Source organism: Megachile rotundata, chromosome 6 (assembly GCF_050947335.1).
Source record: "Megachile rotundata isolate GNS110a chromosome 6, iyMegRotu1, whole genome shotgun sequence".
Lineage (NCBI taxonomy): Eukaryota > Metazoa > Arthropoda > Insecta > Hymenoptera > Megachilidae > Megachile > Megachile rotundata.
Window position 1 is genome coordinate 14445070 of NC_134988.1, and position 19969 is coordinate 14465038.

General features: G+C 35.2%; 1 protein-coding gene across 1 annotated transcript in view; it reads left to right on the forward strand.

Moving 5' to 3' along the window:
* Window positions 1-441: 441 nt before the first annotated feature.
* for (cGMP-dependent protein kinase for) overlaps window positions 442-19969 on the forward strand; it is a 79149-nt gene continuing 59621 nt past the window's right edge. Inside the window, exon 1 of the mRNA XM_003704357.3 lies at window positions 442-1121. Coding sequence (XP_003704405.2) covers window positions 652-1121 — 470 coding nt within the window. The 5' untranslated portion in view covers window positions 442-651. The remainder of the gene's footprint in view (window positions 1122-19969) is intronic.

The following is a 19969-nucleotide window of genomic DNA, read 5'->3' on the forward strand; positions in this document are numbered from 1 at the left end:
GTTGGAGTCGTGGCCAACTAGGAATCCTCCGCTCGAAGCGTGTTTAGAGGAGCGTGGCAAGAGCAGAGGGAAACAGCTGACTGGCAACCGCGAGGCAGACAAACACGCACGGCGATGGAGCGAGAGGGAGCATAGATTGAAAAGCGAAGGAACAGAGGAGGGAGAAAGTGTCAAGAGACCCGACGAAGATAACAAACGAGGAGCAGCGAAAAGGAAAAGCAGACACGTTCGAAGGGAAAGAGAGGAAAGACCGAGACGGAGGGATGACAAAGAGAGACAGCGCGATAGAAAGAGAGCGACGGTGACAAGTAACTCCAGAGAGAGGCGAGAGAGAAGGTCGAAGAGAGAAGGAAGATCGGAGCGCGTAGGAGAGAAGGAGAGGGAGCGACAAAGTGGTTATGGAGCGACGAAGAGAGACTTTGGTCAGGGTGGGAGGAGGGATGACAAAGAGAGACAGCGCGAACCGGCTAGGGAAAAAGGAGGATAGCGGTGATCGTTGAAGCTCGTCACGGGAGACGGTGGAGGACGTTGGTCCTCCGGCGTTGGAGAGCGCGGAATCGTGGAGTAGAGCGAGCCGACGACGCACCGTCCGGGTCGTGCTCCTCGTCGCGGCTCCTGTTCTCTTCATCGCGGCGGTTTCGTTCGGGTTGAATGGACGAGGGTACCAAGTGCAGAGTGCCGATCGGCGACGCCTGCGTGTCTATGCGCGTGTGCTTCGACTCCTTGTGCTTCTCGTCGACGCAGCAGCGGCTCGCCGACGAGGAGGACGCTCCACAGCTGCCGACGCACGGCGCCGTGGCCGTGGTCGCGGCTGGCCAGAGGGCCATCTCGAACGTCACCGGAGCGACCGCGATTACAGCGATGGGCACCCTCCGCGAGCTGCAGGAGTTACTCCGCGTCAAGGACGAGAGGATCGCCGAGCTGGAGGCGCTCCTCTGTCGTCGCGACGCCGAGATCCAAGAGTTACGGAGCCACCTGGACAAGTTCCTGAGCGTGTTGCCGTTCAAATCACCGCTGACACCGACCAAACCCAGGCCCAGGAAGCAGCGAGCGCAGGGGATCTCCGCGGAACCACCGCTCCAGGAGTTCGCGGCGTTGACGGTCGTCGACAAGAGCGACAGGTTGGTGTCACGCGACCTTTTCTTCCGATTAGGCTCGTTCGCCGGCACCCGCTCGATTTCGTGCCGATTCGAGTGGCCGGCTATTACGTCGCCGCGACGGGAATATCGGTCGAAACGACCGTCTCTCGCGGAACGTTCTTAAGCTGCCCGCAGGTTAACCACTTAACACCGCGCATGCGTGCGCAAGTGTGCGCGTGTTTACCCGATACCGCTCGACTCCTCGGTGCCGTGATTTAACAGGCGTTTTCGACGCTGCAACTAACGTGCTAAAAAATGCTCACGTGACCCACGACCACATGTGACAAACGGCTAACGTGTGTCCGCAGAACCGATAGTTTTCGAGACGTTTTTGTTTGTCCCGCCGACGGACTCGACGTTTCGTGCGCTTTCAATGCCGCGATGGGAACAGACGTTTGTGACACGGCTCGGCATAATTGAATAGATGAGTCGATGATACGTACAAGTCCAGAAACCGCGTTTCCAGATGTTTGGCAAGATAACTTCAACGGTCGTGTAGTATCAGTACCAGTGACTCTCAAACTACTCCACTTTGGAGTGCTAGGAGCGATTTAAGAATATTGCAATACTTTCATTGACATGACCACGTGGACCAAGTCAGATCAACAAACGCATGGTGCGTGGTACATGTAGAGAATATGTAGCTATACACATGACAATGTATCACTGGACCATTCAGTGGTAGTCTAACATGTAGCAATTTAGCTCGTAATTATGCAACCTGTGGCCGAACGCTGTGATACATTGTATGGCAATATAGCAGTAGGGTGCACGTGTCCGTCTAACATGTGACACTCTAACTTATAGCTGTACAACCTGTGGCGGCACTGTATAAAACTTGTAGGCAAATACATAGCTAACATGTGATAAGTGAAACCATGGGACTATATAGTTCACTGTTCTTTAGTGATTATTCGGAAATAGATAATTTTGGACTTGTACTACCATTTCTCAAAATATTCAAAGATAACAGACTTGGGACTAGGGTTTATTTAGTGACGATACACATTTTTTTATGCATATTTATATTCCTTGATTGGACATTCCGTATATTTATAGCGGCGGTCACCGGTGACCCCCGCAGCATTCAACGTGTTAACGTTACTTAGCTACCGTGGACTCTTCGTCGACATATTTATTGTTACGGTCACATACACTCGTTTTGCACTGACCGACCACCATGTGACTACGGACCAGTGCTTTTCCATCGCATCATTCAGCCACTTGCGATGTTTCGCGGCTTTTCGCAACCAATTTTAGACAAATTGTTTTATTAATCAATTAAGAGACATGCATATCACGTCACTCGACGTTTAATCATGTGCATGTATGCTTGGATGCAGTGGATTTCTTTGGAGGAAGGTTGAAGTCGTGGAGTTAGTTGCTTTTGAGTTTGAAGAACTTGGGATGTGTGTTAGAATTTTTGGATAAGTTGGAGAGGGAGTTAAATGTAGTTAGATGGAGTGAAGTTCTTAGAGACATCTCAGTGTTTCAAATTCTACTCTCTCAAATTTCCAAATTCTCAAAATTCTACTCTCTCAAATTTCCACTCTTTCAAATTTCCACTCTCTCAAATTTCCATTCTCTCAAATTTCCAATCTCTCAAATTTCCAAATTCTCAAATTTCCAATCTCTTAAATTTCCAATCTCTCAAATTTCCAATCTCTCGAATTTTCAAATTCTCAAATTTCCAAATTCTCAAAATTCTACTCTCTCAAAATTCTACTCTCTCAAATTTCCACTCTCTCAAATTTCCACTCTCTCAAATTTCCAATCTCTCAAATTTCCAATCTCTCAAATTTCCAAATTCTCAAAATTCTACTCTCTCAAAATTCTACTCTCTCAAATTTCCACTCTCTCAAATTTCCACTCTCTCAAATTTCCAATCTCTCAAATTTCCAATCTCTCAAATTTCCAAATTCTCAAAATTCTACTCTCTCAAATTTCCACTCTCTCAAATTTCCAATCTCTCAAATTTCCACTCTCTCAAATTTCCACTCTCTCAAATTTCCAATCTCTCAAATTTCCAAATTCTCAAAATTCTACTCTCTCAAATTTCCACTCTCTCAAATTTCCAATCTCTCAAATTTCCACTCTCTCAAATTTCCACTCTTTCAAATTTCCAAATTCTCAAATTTCCAATCTCTCAAATTTCCAATTTCGCAAATTTCCAAATCCTCAAATCTCCAAATCCTCAAATCTCCAAATCTTCAAATTTCCAAATCCTCAAATCCTCAAATCCTCAAATCCCAAATCTCCAAATCCTCAAATTCCTACCTTAAAATATCTCACTCTTCCACCCTAAAATATTACATACCAAATTCTCACATATAAAAAGTCCCCCAAATTCACAAAACTCCCAAAATTAAACTCTCATCCCCCCAAACAAGAAAAAGCCTACACAACTATACTCGCTAACCCAGAACAGGTCATAAATGTGGCCACCCAACGAAATTTACAAGCCCAATTGTAGTTCTGCGTAGAAAAACTTGCAGGTAAAGACGACGAAAAGCTATTGTATTTCCGTGCAAACAGTCTCGGTGCCATTTTTGCATCCAACAGTACAATTTGACGTTTCACGTTTATTTCGTCCACGGCTGACATCATCGTTATTCTCAACCGTTCTCATGTGATTGTTATCTGCGAATCAGTGATGTTCAATAACTCGGTTAATGTGACAGCTCGTGTTTTCTTTTTCTCTCTTTCGAAGGGGCCTCTGATTAGTTTCGATGTTTGCATCGACTGCTCGACCGGTTGTCTGTTTCTTTATGTTAATAGCTGTTTTTGCTGTCACGCTACGTAAATGGTTTTACAATTCTGATCTTCATTGACTGTCACTTTCTTACGAAATAGTTGAGTTCTTTCTTAAATAGTTAAGTTCTTTCTTTGTCCTTCCGTTTACGCACATGCTGTTTTCGTAATTAGAATCTTTATTGTGAAGTGTAACGCTTCGGTTAGGTGATTTTAAAGTTTAATTCTTTTGTGGAAATTTGCTTTGTAATTTCTGAGAATGGTAATCGGATTGAGGAACGTTATTTTAGTTTTTATACAATGCACAATCATGGTAGTATGAAGAAGAGGATTTATTATAAATGAATAATGGTACTTTACATGATAATAACCTCTACTTTAAATTATTAGATTATTCTACCTTTTGGTTTTGGACAAAATTATGTACGAAATAAAACATAATACAAATAACTACATTTCCCTCTTAAACCGTGAACATTAACAAGAAGAACAAAGTTAATTAAACACCGGATGTGTAAAAAATTTTCAATTCCACTGCTGCATTACTGATTAAAATTCTAAAATAAAACTTTAAAATAATGTAGATATTTTTCTTTATTGTATTTATTCATGGTTGAAAAACATCGAATGCAATTTACCATCGTTATTATTAAAAATTTTGAAATTAACTTCACATAAAATTGTTCGAATATCGTTTTTGCGACAAGAAAAACAACTCAGCTTTTTTCTCTTAAGTCATTATCCATGAATAAGTGACTATTTATAGATCAGACTAAGCATATTTCTTTTTGCTATATATATGATCGCTTATTTGAATAATTACGTGCACACGAAGTTGCTGAGTGATAAGGATATACACGAGGAAACGTGGCGAGAATTTTTCTTTGTCGTTCCAATCGGTATTTATTTATAAATTAATATTTATAAACATCGTACGTTGCACCAGTCTTTTTTCTTCCGATATCTCCACGGCCATTTTGCGTTTCTCTAATGCAACGCTATCTGAACTTGAATAAGAGTATTTCACAATTTTGATTTAATTAATGATTTATGATGGAGTTCGTGGTATGATAAAATTAAAACAAAGCTTGTAATACGAGAAACTTATAATGAAATTGATAAATATTGCTTTTAATACAAGTAGTGGGATAATAAAAATTATGAAAATTATACAAAATTGTGTGTGGTTAATAATAATTGTAGGTACAGAAATAGTAATGTTTAGAAATAAATGAATTTACAATGAAGTTTTTCAATTATAAAATTTTTTAGTAACTGAAGGTTTTAGATTTTTAAAGTTCTAAATGACATAACCTCAAATTTCCAAATTCTGAAATCTTCAAATCCCTTCAATTCCAATCTTCAAAAATTCCATATTCTTATATTCTAAAAATTCCTAATGTTCATTTCTCTAAAATTCCACTCTCAAAAATTCCCAAATCCTCCAGTTTCCAAATCTCTAAAATTTCAATCTTCAAATTCCCCAATTCCCCAGTGTCCAAATCTCTAAAATTCCACTCTCCAAAAATTCCAGATTCTCAAATCCCCAAATTCCTAAAATTGCACTCTCAAAAATTTCCAAATTCACAAATTCCCCAATTCCCCAAGGTCCAAATCCCTTAAATTCCACTCTCGAAAATTCCAAATCCTCAAATTTCTCAATTCCCCAGGGTCCAAATCCCCAAAATTCCATTCTCCAAAATTTCCAAATTCTCAAATCCCCAAATCCCTAAAATTCCACTCTCCAAAATTTCCAAATTCTCAAATTCCCTAATCCCCCAGTGTCCAAATCCCCAAAATTCCACTCTCAAAAATTCCAAATCCTCAAATTTCCCAATTCCCTAGGGTCCAAATCCCCAAAATTCCATTCTCCAAAAATTCCAAATTCTCAAATCCCCAAATCCCTAAAATTCCAAATTTCCAAATAAAAAATTTCTCAAAAATTTCCAAATTTTCAAATTCCCCAATTCCCCACTTTCCAAATCCCTAAAATTCCCCTCTCGAAAACTTCCAACCCCCCAATTCCCAAAACTCCCCAACTCCCTAAAAAAACCCCTCTCCAAAAATTTCCAAAAGCCGCAAACTTTCTTACAAGTCTAAAAATCTCTTAATATCAAAAAATTAACCAAAACCTTAATATTAAAAAAAAAATATGTATCACGAAATCCGTGTTGATCGCTTGTACAAATGTTTGAAATCGAAACGGAACAACAGATTAGAGCCGCTGATGAACGAATAACAGTCGTAAATTTCTTTCTCAACCGAATTGGAAGCAGTTTATTTCGCGCTCGCTATGCAGATCGTCGTTTTCGTTATTTAACATTCCAAACGTCGCTCTATCTGAATAACAAAGCAACGTGTTAATGTATTATTACACGTTCGTTCTGTCGAGCTCGATCGAGAGAGAAAGGAAGAAAAAAACGCGCTCGCAAATATGAATGCAGCGATAAAAATAGATATTCCTCTTTTGGCGCCAAGCAAATTCCTCAACGCAGTTCCATGATTTTTCGAGCTTCCATTTTACTTTCCTGCTCGAGTGTCTTTGAACCATTTTCTTTTTCGCTCTTTTAAATCGTTTATATTTTATCTTTTGGGGTTATGTTAAAGTGTGATGTTAAGGGAATTATTTTGGAGTAAAGTTTGAATATATGGTGGTGAGATTTTCAAATTTTTACACTTTGGAGTTTTTACAATTTTCCCAATCCCTAATTTTATAAATTTCGAAATCCTCAAATTTTCAAACCTTCAGATTCCCAATTTTCTAAATTTCCAAATTCTCAAATTTCCAAACCTTCAAATCCCCAATTTTCTAAATTTCCAAATCCTCAAGTTCCCAATTTTTTAAATTGCCAAATTCTCAAGTTCCCAATTTTCTAAATTTCCAAATTCTTAAATTTCCAATTTCTCAAAATTCCAAATTCTAGAAGTCCCAATTTCTCAAATTTCCAATTTCTCAAAGTTCCAAATTCTCAAAATTCCAAATTCTCAAAATTCCAAATTCTCAAATTTCCAATTTCTCAAATCCCCAATTTTCTAAATTTCCAAATCCTCAAATTTCCAAACCTTCAAATCCCCAATTTTCTGAATTTCCAAATCCTCAAATTTCCAAACCTTCAAATCCCCAATTTTCTAAATTTCCAAATCCTCAAATTTCCAATTTCTCAAAATTCCAAATTCTAGAAGTCCCAATTTCTCAAAATTCCCAATTCTTCAAATCGCCAATTTACAAAATTTCCAAACCTTCAAATCCCACATAAGAACTGACAGCTTCGGAAATGACTGTATATGGATTCTGTGGCTCACATGTACTTCAAGTAAACGTGCATCGTAATCAATACTGCAAATCGTTACAACAAAAAGCGGGATTTCACCGCGTTTCTGAAAACGCACTTTCACCGCGTTGAATTCCCATCGATTCTTATAAAATGAGGCAATCATCCGTTCATAGCCTTTAACCGAATAAAAATTAACGTTCGCAATAAATTTCTGTTCTTACGTTCGTATAAAGTTCAATACAACAATATTTATTAGAACTCAATCTACTAGAATAAATATACTAGAATCTTATAAAATATAAGGTCACTTTATTTCAAACTATATTCTCTCAAATATATAATATTTTTACAAACACACATTTTACATATTTTCCATATTTAAAATTTGACATGTCTCATAAATTATATGTATATATTACAAATCATTTACATTTCAATATTTAATCCGACGAATATTTAACCTTGATCGAACATAACCTCAAAGTGTATGTCCTCCACGTTGAGAATCCCTGGTATATATAATATTCAATTACATTCGATTTGTTTTCGATGTCGACTTGAAATATTGGGTAAGAATAGAAAGTAACGAAGTAGAAGCAAAATTCTGCCAAGAAAATGTGTTTATGCAATGCCGATCGATCAGTGATTTGTGCTCGGTAGTTGCATAATTGAATATTGGTTAATGTTATTATTTTTCTTCGCATTCCCTTATATACCGGATTGTGATTTTTCGTTCGTTACATGCTAGTTGCATAATCGGATATTAGCTAATGCTAATATATTTGAAGATTACTTACCGGTTAATTATACATTTCTTATGTAATTTATTATGTATGTACATACAGAGATGTACCGAAGTATTAGCTGGCAGTGATATCTTTTATTTGCGCTTGATACTCGTCGTACGTGTTTACGTTTAACATTCGCTACTTGTATTTAATTTAATTATATAACAACCTGCATTACTATCGCTTTATTGCCCTTGCGTTTATCTGTGTACTCGCCACTTACTGTATCTTTTAATGTACTTACTTTTACGAAATTTTTTTTCTAATTATTTTACTCAAATTTACATTTTATTGAAACAACGCTGAGAATTTTTAAAATAAATAAAATTTATTGAAACATTTATTACTTTATTTTAAATGAAATGTTTCGGTGATTTTTATTTATTTTACAAATCTGAGGAGATATATTTTATACGGTGCTATTTTATACTTTTTTAGACAGAAACAGACAGAATTTTATTTGAATATTTCTTACAGTGAGAACGTAAGTTTCAGTCATTTTTATGGAGCTACAGTAGAGTCTCGTTATATTGCCGCTTCACAAGTAGACAGTAGAGTCTCGTTATATTGCCGCTTCACAAGTAGACTTGTGAAATTTAATGTAAATTCTTTTAATTCGAATATTTATTTAACTCTTTCAAAAATGTATACACAAATACAAAGCAATATATAATCACCCAAAAAGATAAAAAAAGATCCAACTCAAACTACTGCACGAACTACTTCACAAAGATCATAAACGATCTCCAAAAACATCTCTCAACGCTCCCGTTCAATAAACAATTAACATCAAATTTACCATCGCTCGTAAAAAAAAACTCAAACAAATCGTAACATAGTCCACAAAAGTTGCAACCCTAATGCTCGCGGACAGAGCGTATATCCAAGTGCTTTGTTTAAGAGTCGTAAACGTCGAAAGATTTATCAGCCGACTTTTAGCGCCCGATTTTTATGGGACCACACAAAGCATCGTTGCTAAAATAAAACAGGGGAGTTGCCACGAAATTGGCTGAAAAATTGAAAAATCTGCCGGTCATTTGCAACGTTAAGTGTACGGTCGGGGATAAAAATAGACGTTTGTTCGATGTCTCAGCCCGCGAATCTTAATACGACGTTTTGTCCGGCAATTTTTATGGCATAAGCAGAACGTGCCTTGACTACGGAGACACGTGGGCGGGCGGCTATCGACACGCGGCGCGTGTATCGAAGCTGGCGCTTAACTCTGTCTCGCGGCTTTATAGTAAATTTACATTCCAAGTTCTAAGGAGGCCGGCCATGGTAGGCGTACCATTAACTTTTCGAAACACTGATATCATCTGGTGACCTGCAATGCATTTCAAAAATTCTGTTTTTTGTAACACTTTATGGAGGCTATGTAAATCTTGAGGCGAACAACGCCCTCACGTGGTCATTGTTTGCACGTTTATTTAATCGATATGATTGGTTGGACATAACCTTAAAACGTGGCAGTTATAGGTACTTTATTAGCAATAAGAAATAGGAAATTCTGATGTAGTTTGGTGATCTGTAATGCTTTTCAGAAATTTTATTTTTTGTCTCACTTTTATAATTATAATCAATTTGTAATTGTATCAAAATTATAATAAGAAGCCACAATTATAAATTACAATTATAAACTGTTATAGAATTTAATCATAAATTAATTGTAATTCTAAATTGTAGTAGAATGTAATTCTAATTATATTTATGAGTTACAGTAACAACTTGTTATATTAAAAATTGTAATTATAAATCATAATTAGAAATTATTTAGTAAAACATCTTAACTAAATTAATAAATTATATTGACTAAATTTGTAGTAAATTTTAACAAAGTATATAGATGCATATTTTGCAAAACCATCCTGTCAAATGTATCACAACTCCAAAGGAAGTAAACAGGAATAAATTATCGAGTGTTTCCTTACCGAGTCCGAATTATACACATAATCTTGAACATTTAATGTAAATTCTCACCTATTTATTTTTGAACGCGGTTTTTATTCGCCAAAAAAGCGGAGGCGCTGAACCGTCGAATAAAATCGCGTAGGAGTGAAGCTATCGGAGTAAAAATAACGTTTGCTTTTCTTTGGTGTATTAGCAAACAAAAATGGAGGGTCTGCTTCTTACTTGGATCCTGTAAATATCAGACGATTTTAGAATTATACGAACACTTCGAACTTAATAAGTTTCGACGAATCAGCTCTTTGAACTCTTGTGGCAATACACTGTGAAATTAGGCGCTTCTCTAAAAGTTATGTAGTCACGTGTTATATTTCCACGAGTTGGATTACTATGTATTATACCTATGAGTTATATAGTCTCGTGTTATATCGCCATGAGTTGAATCACTACGAGTTATACCTCAACAAGTTATATAGTCTCGTGTTATATCGCAACGAGTTGGATCACTACGTGTTGTATCTCTACAAGTTATATAGTCTCGCGTTATATCACCACGAGTTGGATCACTACGTGTTATACATACTTCTAAAAGTTATATAGTCACGTGTGATATTCCCACGAGTTGTATCACTACATGTTATATCGCCACGAGTAGTATCACTACGTGTTATATCTCTACAAGTTATATATTCTCGCGTTATATCGCCACGAGTTGTATCACTACGTGTTATACATACCTCTAAAAGTTATATAGTCACGTGTGATATTCCCACGAGTTGTATCACTACGTGTTATACCTCTACAAGTTATATACTCTCGTGTTATATCGCCACGAGTTGTATCACTACGTGTTATACCTCTCCAAATTATATACTCTCGCGTTATATCGCCACGAGTATCACTACACATCCCCAGAATATCCTACCAAATAATCTACATACTCCATCCACAATTAAAAGAATCTCCACACATATTCAATCTCCAAACCAATAAAAAATCCTCTACTCTTCAACCGCGGCAATATAACGAGACTCCACTGTACCTCCACGCATCTACGTAACGAGAATAGACTAGCAGCTACCATTTAAATGCAAACCGCGTCGTGAAAGCCTGAAGACCGTCATAAATTGGTGTGAACACCCTGTATATGCATTGTTCGCAGCGAAAGGGTTAATTCAGTTCAAAGTGCAGTACACGCAGCCGAGCAACGTGCTCGTCAATAAATGGTTGCTAAAGCTGGCGCTAGACTTCCACTCTCGTCAGAAGTTTGCATTCCACTTTCTAAGACTGGCGCCCATGGTAGGCGTTACATTACAGGCTCGCAAACGTTTTATGTTTTGTTGCATCTCTATGTTCATTGTACTCTCTGTCGCTCACTTTTGTTCTCGTTTCTTCGTCCAAACTCGGACGCATTGCGAAACTGATTTTTCCTATTGTTCGTTATCTCTTCCTTCTTTGGGAGACTTACTGTAGCGATAAGAATTTGGTAAGGTTTTTGAAGTTATTCTTCTTTTATACATTTTTGAAGATATTGTTGTTATATGTTGCTGTTATATGTTGCTATTATATATTGCTGTTATATGTTCTTGTTATATGTTGCTGTTATATATTGCTGTTTTATGTTGGTGTTCTATGTTGTTGTTCTATGTTGTTGTTATATGTTGCTGTTATATATTGCTGTTATATGTTCTTGTTATATGTTGCTGTTATATATTGCTGTTATATGTTCTTGTTATATGTTGCTGTTATATATTGCTGTTATATGTTGGTGTTCTATGTTGTTGTTCTATGTTGTTGTTATATGTTGCTGTTATATATTGCTGTTATATGTTCTTGTTATATGTTGCTGTTATATATTGCTGTTATATGTTCTTGTTATATGTTGCTGTTATATATTGCTGTTATATGTTGTTGTTATATGTTGCTGTTATATATTGCTGTTATATGTTCTTGTTATATGTTGCTGTTATATATTGCTGTTATATGTTGTTGTTATATGTTGCTGTTATATGTTGCTGTTATATATTGTTGTTATATGTTGTTACATTATTATACTATAATTATAATAACTGCATTCATAACTGCATCTTTCATGCAGCAACCTAAAGCTACAAACCTCGATAAAATTCAATTTAAACATCATAGAAAATTAAATTACAAGCACCGTCTCGCAAGTAGCATACTAAAGGATCATATACGCCGTTGAAGGATCATGATTGCGCGTTGATGCGGCAATAAATTCGATTCGTACTATCGCGTTTCTCAGCATTATGTTGTAGGCTCATCAGCCAGCCGCCATTAAAGGAGCCCAGTTAATTGCGGCGAGCAAGTGCGTGCAACGTTCTTTAAAAGTTCTCATCGGGCCGTTAAAAGCCGCGATAGAGTTAAAAACAACAGAAACAGTCATACATATCGCGTGCGTTGCTCCGTGACAAAGAGGCTCGTAACCAGGCAGGCCAGCTCTAAAATTAGCACCTGCTCCTGACCTGGGTTTCAATCGTGTAACGCGGTGTCAAAATGCGAGTCGAATCTCGAACGATTCGAGACGCTTTCGTTGGCGCCGGCCTAACGTTCCTTTGGCGAACGAAATTTTATAGGAGTTTGATATATGGGTGTTGGTGTAAATAGGGGACTAATAGGTAGTCTTTATGGTTCTGGGATGTGATGTTTTGTGATGTTCTGGGTAGAAAGTTTTTTAGTTTTTTTATAACATAGAAGGTTTTATTTTAGCATGTATACATAATAGACATTTAAATAAACACTTAAAAATATACATTTAATGTCTGTCTTTAAATTTGGAGTATTACTTGTGGATGTCATTTTGTAAATTTGTGTATGGCAAGGTTAGTTGTTCAACAACAAGACTATCAAATATAATAATGTTCCTATAGAGGTTAGTTTGAAAGCCATTGTACTCGAGGTTAATATATATTTATATGTATTTTATGTTACATATCAATTCTTATTGTCTCTTAAAATCTAAAAGTGATCATCCAAAAAGTTATGAATGTTCTTCCACATCTAACAAGTACTGTATGATCACTGCCTCTGAATTTGGAGCACCCTGTAAACAAAACAAACCCAGTTACAACTAAACGAGTGCAGAGATTAAAATCCACAACGTCTGTCATAGTTGTCGGACAACAAGGATATCAAATAGAATAATATTCCTGTGGAAGTCGGTTTGAAAGCCATCACCAGGTTGCTTATCGGGCTGTGGGAAGCACCGTGAAAGATAATACCTTTGGGGCTTGTCGAGTGCACACCGCGTGTATACACGGGACCTGACGTCATCGTTACGCGCCGTTGGCTCGCTAACGATCATTTTCATAAAATCGCGCGTGTGCCACGCAAAACGAGCATGCACACACCGCAGGAAGCTGTTACCTTCGGGAGGTTCACACCCGAGGCCGAATTCTCAAGGTCGTTGCACTTGGAACGCAGGCTTCGCTGCGCTTGTAGGATAGGGACGGGTCAATTCTGACCCAGACTTGTTAGATATGATATGTTTATTGAACTTGTGTCGTGTAAGGAGACGGTTGTAGTAGACTACTTTATAGGTTAGGTTAGAGATACTTTATAGGTTAGGTTAGAGATACTTTATAGGTTAGGTTAGAGATACTTTATAGGTTAGGTTAGAGATACTTTAAAGGTTAGGTTAGAGATACTTTAAAGGTTAGGTTAGAGATACTTTATAGGTTAGGTTAGAGATACTTTATAGGTTAGGTTAGAGATACTTTATAGGTTAAGTTAGAGATACTTTATAGGTTAGGTTAGAGATACTTTATAGATTAAGTTAGAGATACTTTAAAGGTTAGGTTAGAGATACTTTATAGGTTAGGTTAGAGATACTTTAAAGGTTAGGTTAGAGATACTTTATAGATTAAGTTAGAGATACTTTATAGGTTAGGTTGGACACCATACTTTTGTAGCTTTAGATTTCATATTAAATTCACTATTAATGCAATATAATAATTCTTGTTATTACTATTTGCTATAATACTTCTTATTAATAATGTAGTTAATAATATTTGTTATTTATATTTGCTATAATACTTCTTATTAGTAATTTGGTTAATAATATTTATTATTAATATTTGCTGTAATACTTCTTATTAATAATCTAGTTAATAATATTCGTTATTAGGCATTTGTATCTCTACAAATAAAATATCAAAAACATCCAAAATTTTGTTAAAATTGTTACAAAAAGTTTAGTGTATCATATGGTACATATATGATACCAATTTTTATAATAATTCATTTTATATTAATATAATTCAGTTATGTTATTAGATGTTATATGTGAAAACATAATTTGCTACATAAATAACAGAAATTATTAATTACATCGTTTAATAGAATTTTCTATTTTAGAGGAATGAAGTGTTTATGAGCAATGATATACAGTGTTATAAATATGTCAGTGTAATTAATAATGTATGAAACATATTATTCTTCTCAGTGTTTTCACAGTCTCAATACTCGTCAATAATAGCGTGATAAGTGTATATGGTTTAATTATCAATTATCTGAGCTTAGAAGATTACGAGTTATCTAACAGATATTTTTAGCCATTGTCTAACATTTTCTCGATCGCTTAAGTAATTTTCATAGAAACGATGGGATTATAGAAAATAGTCTGAAAAATTGAGAAGTGTAGTTTGTGAAATATGCGGCACTTGAGATTAGGAGTAATTAAGCGATAACGAAGAAAAGGTGATCGTATTTAAAAATGTGAGAAATTACGATGATATGTTTTGATATAAATTATTTTTAAGAAGATTAAAACTGAGATATTTATAGAAATATATTGTTATTATATATAATATTGTGACATTTTTAGAAAAATTACTATTACACAGAATATAAAATTAATTGCAATTTTTTAATAATTGTGAATTATTTTTCATTGCAAAATTGTATGTAAATTATTTAAGACCTTGAATATTTAAGTCAAAATATTTTCTGTAATATTGTTGATACGTAAATTATTTTAATTTAAATATATTACATTTTGTAGATCACTCAAATATTTATGCGTTTCTCTTATTTTTGAAGTGAAGCGTAAAACGTAGAAGATTGTTGGCAGCAATAGAGGAGTTTTAACAATAAATTTAGAAATTTAGTGAGCGAATGTAAATGGAAGTTTAGTAATTAAAGTATTATCTCTAATTCTATTTATGTTTATAAACAACATTGATATGATTTTCATTCTATCAGTATCGTTATCTGGCTTAATTCCATACTTTTTCCGAGCTATCAACGATACGACAACGGTAAATGTTGACTACTGCGATACTATTGTATAGTAACTAACTTTTACAAAACAGTCACACGTTGTTGATAAAAGTACAATTAATTTCACGTTGAAAAACTAGCTGTTTCATTGTTCTGGTAAAAAGTTGTATTGTTCTTGAGGGAAAAAATTTTCAAAATTTAGAATTTAATTCGTGAAATGATTATATTGCTGAATTTCTAAATTTTTAGATTACTATATTTTCGAATTCCAAATTTTCCAAATTCCAAATTTTCCAAATTCCAAATTTTCCAAGTTCCAAATTTTCCAAGTTCCAAATTTTCCATGTTCCAAATTTTCCAAGTTTCAAATTTTTCAAATTCCAAATTTTCCAAATTCCAAAATTTCCAAATTCCAAATTTTCCAAATTCCATATTTTCCAAATTCTACAATTTCCAAATTCCAAATCTTCCAAATTCCAAAATTTCCAAATTTTAAATCTTCGAATTTCCAAATCTTCCAAATTCCAAATCTGCCAAATTCCAAAATTTCCAAATTCCCAATTTTTCAAATACCAAAATTTCCAAATTCCAAAATCCCCAAATTCCCAAATTCATAAATCCCAAAATATTTCGAAGTTCATAATAAAATATAGTACACGAAATAGATGTTTAAAATAAACAAATAATAAGACGCACTTTCAAAAGTGTGTCAACAGGAAGTAACCACGTGTTATTATGTTTAACATTGCAGAATATTATTCAAATACCAATGCGCTTACGTCGAAGCCATTATTTCGCAGAAACTCATCGAGCTGATTAGATAGTAACTAGAGACACGCATAATACACCTTTTCAATTGTTTTACACACTACATAAAGTAATTAATATTTTCACTATTATATTTTCACATTCCTAACTTTCCACATTTCCAAATTTTCAAATTTCTACTCTTCCAAATTTCCAAATTTCCAAATTTCCAAATTTCCACACTTCCAAATTTCCAAATTTCCACACTTCCAAATTTCCTTATTTCCAAATTACTAAATTTCTAAATTTCCAAATTTCCAAATTACTAAATTTCCAAATTTCTAAATTCCCCAACTCCCAAATCCCAGAATCCCAGAATCCCAAAATCCCAAAATCCCTAAACCCCTAAATCCCTAAATCCCTAAATCCCTAAATCCCCAAATTCCCAACCTCCCAAATTCTCCACCCCCCAAATCTGCAAATTTCCACTTCCCCAACTTAAACAACAAAAATCCCTGAATTCAAACTCAAAGAAATTCAATATTCCTCCACTAAAAAGTAACTAACTTGTATATATCCATAATTGAAATATTCACAAGAAATATACGATGATTGCATCCGAGTGCATCGAGTACTATAAACTTGTTTCAACGTGTGCTCTAATATTTTAGGTTTGCGTATTATTTTATTGACTTTACGAGCGCTATCGTGCTCGAATTACCGCAATTTCCATTCATTTATTTTGCTTCTCTTCGAGTTATTTTTCCACCGTGCATCTGCTCCAGTTCCATTAAAATCGAGAGCTTTCTCGACAGAGAGCTATCATAACTTCCCTTATATGATCGAACGATTCCCGTGAATCGACCTCGAATATTCTATAAATTAATTCTTTTTGCTTTCGATATTATTTTTATGTTAAATTCGACACGTTCGGTTCGTTCATTCTTACAGCCTCTGTTACGGTTTCAAGTTTAATTAGAAGGTTTTTATCACTGCTAATGAAGAACCTCGTCGAGAAAAAGCTAATTACTGCTTTACACTTCGCTGATGAAAGGGAAACCTAAATCACGGGTTTATGCTGTTCTTAACGTCCGATTTACTTATGGCAAAACCTAATTCTTTTCTTATTACATATTAAATTGCCTTAATTTATTTTACTAGCAATCATCATTAAACTTTTTTGTGCGTTTAATCTTTTAGCAAAAAACTGATGTTTGCTACTGTAATTGAAAGTGGTTTAGTTTTGTAGTGGTAATTGTAGAGGAGTACTGATTTGTAAATAAATATCTACTGCTTTTTATTGATATTCTATTTTTTATTCTATATATATTCTATTTTTTATTCTATATATATTCTATTTTCTATTCTATATATATTTTTTTATTTTTTTTTTTATTTTTTTTCATTTAAAACAATTATTCAAACTGTTCTGTTGGTTCACAATTTTAGTGGCAATTAACTTGAGACTCTGAAAATTTGAGGTTAACCTAAAAAGAGATATTAAATTGTTCCTTTTTTCATTAAAACAACGTCGAAAGTATAAAGTACCTCGTAGTTTTAAGAACGTAGGAGGAATTTGCATCTAGACACTTTCTTTAAAAGATTTCCGCAATCTTCCAAAGTTATGTGTTAGGTTAGGCGTACCAACCTTATGTTCTTAAGAGGGCGCTCTGAACGCTGTATGATACCCATTTACGTTTATGAAGAATATTTCACGTGAAATTTCTCAAAATTAGTTTTAGAGGTTCCTTGGAAAATAAAATAAATATCTGATATTCATAGAACGAAATTATAAAACATTATAAAAATTTAATTGTTTGAAGATATTCTTTGGAGATTGAAGAAGAAAAACACATACTTATTATCTTTTATATAAAAATATCTGTATAAGCACATTTTGTATAAATCTTTCATATAAAAGAAGACACTTATTGTCATAATTTATACAAACAATATTATCAAAAATTAAAACTGAATCTCTAAGAGTTTAAAAAAATTTACAGCTTTGTAAAAGATATATGTAAGAGATTATAGTTAAAGAATTAAAGCAACCTTTTAAAAAATTCTCCCATAATCTTCAATTAAATAAATTGTTTAAATAAGAAGCATTAGAGTCACCTTGACACAAAGAAGCAACCTATTTGCATCAAAATTCTAATTTTTCCTTTTCACTCCAATGGAATAAATTCCTTAATAAACGAATCAGACGGAACAAATTACTATGCACAATTGGCAAGTAAGAATTCCAAGCTCAATCCGAAGTCGATTATTCCTAATTACTCCCATAAGTTCCAACCTATTTATAGCTTGCCAGATCAAAGCTGTATCTTGAAACGTGATCCATTAAATCATGCGCGCACCTAATATCACGATTGTCGATTGCAGTTTCGAGAACTGTGCGTTTCCTGTACAATTTGCTGCCTGTGATAAAACTAATTAACTCAGTTTATTTCTTTCTGGTACACAGGACATTATTTTTTATTATACCTAGCAAAATCTACGTTTTATTATTTTAAGAAATTTTGAAGAATTTTTTATGAAAACATTTTTCAGTTTTGTATATTAATTTTTTTGAAAATTAAGTGGGGTTGTATTTGTGGTACTAATATATGAATTATAAGATAATTGAACTATCAGTTAATTACAAAATTATCTACAAACAGAAATTAATTATTAGTACAAAATTAATGTACAAAATTCAAATACACAGTGTTTGTACACACAAATATATCTAATGTTATTTTCTCATGTGTGAATATGTCACACATTCTTCACTCTACTAGTCTTCACAAAGCAGTAATTTTACCACTTATTTCAAACTTACTAAAAGAAGTCATTAAGCCACAAATTTAAATAAATTTCTCCATATCATTTAAAACAAATTATCTCCAAACATAAATTATCTTCCAGCTTGATATACACCGTATTTTACTTAGCAATACCAAAGAAATAAATAATAATTTCTCCCTACATTATCCAAGGAAACAGAACAAAATAAATGGAAAGCAAACAGACATTAACGCTAATAAAAGTAAATTTAAACGACGTTTATGCGTGTCCAAAAGTGTCTATGTCTGACACTCCAATTACGCTCGTGCAACATTAATTCCATAAGCAAACGACTAAACGGAGGAAATAGGTGTTTCGCTGGAAAATCGTGGTGCACAGTAACGTTTTCACAAGCCCCTTTGAAACGAGCAGTCACGTTCATTCTAATAATACATGTAGCATCCAAGAAAGAGCCACGAAGCGTTACATATTCGTGGAACACATGATACTTGTAGCGCGTACGAATAACCCGTGCCACTTGTTGCAACAACATATTATTATGTCGAAATAATTGATGGTCGTAAAGCAAACATTGTACGCGTAACAAGGCACTTTTGTTATTAGGCTCATCGGAAAGTTCTGTCGTCATTCCGTGTTTGCACGCTCACTGCACTCACGAATTCCTTCACGGCACCAGACAAGTCTAATTGTAACAACAGGAGAATGTTGGTATTTGGAGGTGCAGAAATTTTGGGGTGTGAGGATTTGGAGATTTTGGAATTTGGGGATATTGGGATTTGGAGGCGTGGGGATTTGGGGACGTAAGGATTTGGGGACGTGGGAATTTGGGGACGTAGGGATTTGGGGACGTAGGGATTGGGGGACGTGGGAATTTGGGGACGAGCGGGATTTGGGGGCGAGTGGGATTTGGGGACGTAGGAATTTGGATGCGTAGGGATTTGGAGGCGTAGGAATTTCAATGCGTAGGGATTTGGATGCGTAGGGATTTGGAGGCGTAGAAATTTGGATGCGTAGGGATTTGGAGGCGTAGGGATTTGGAGGCGTAGGGATTTGGAGGCGTAGGAATTTCAATGCGTAGGGATTTGGATGCGTAGGGATTTGGAGGCGTAGAAATTTGGATGCGTAGAGATTTGGAGGCGTAGGAATTTGGATGCGTAGGGATTTGGAGGCGTAGGGATTTGGATGCGTAGGAATTTGCATGCATAGGGATTTGGAGGCGTAGGAATTTGAATGCGTAGGGATTTGGATGCGTAGGGATTTGGAGGCGTAGGAATTTGGATGCGTAGGGATTTGGAGGCGTAGGAATTTGCATGCATAGGGATTTGGATGCGTA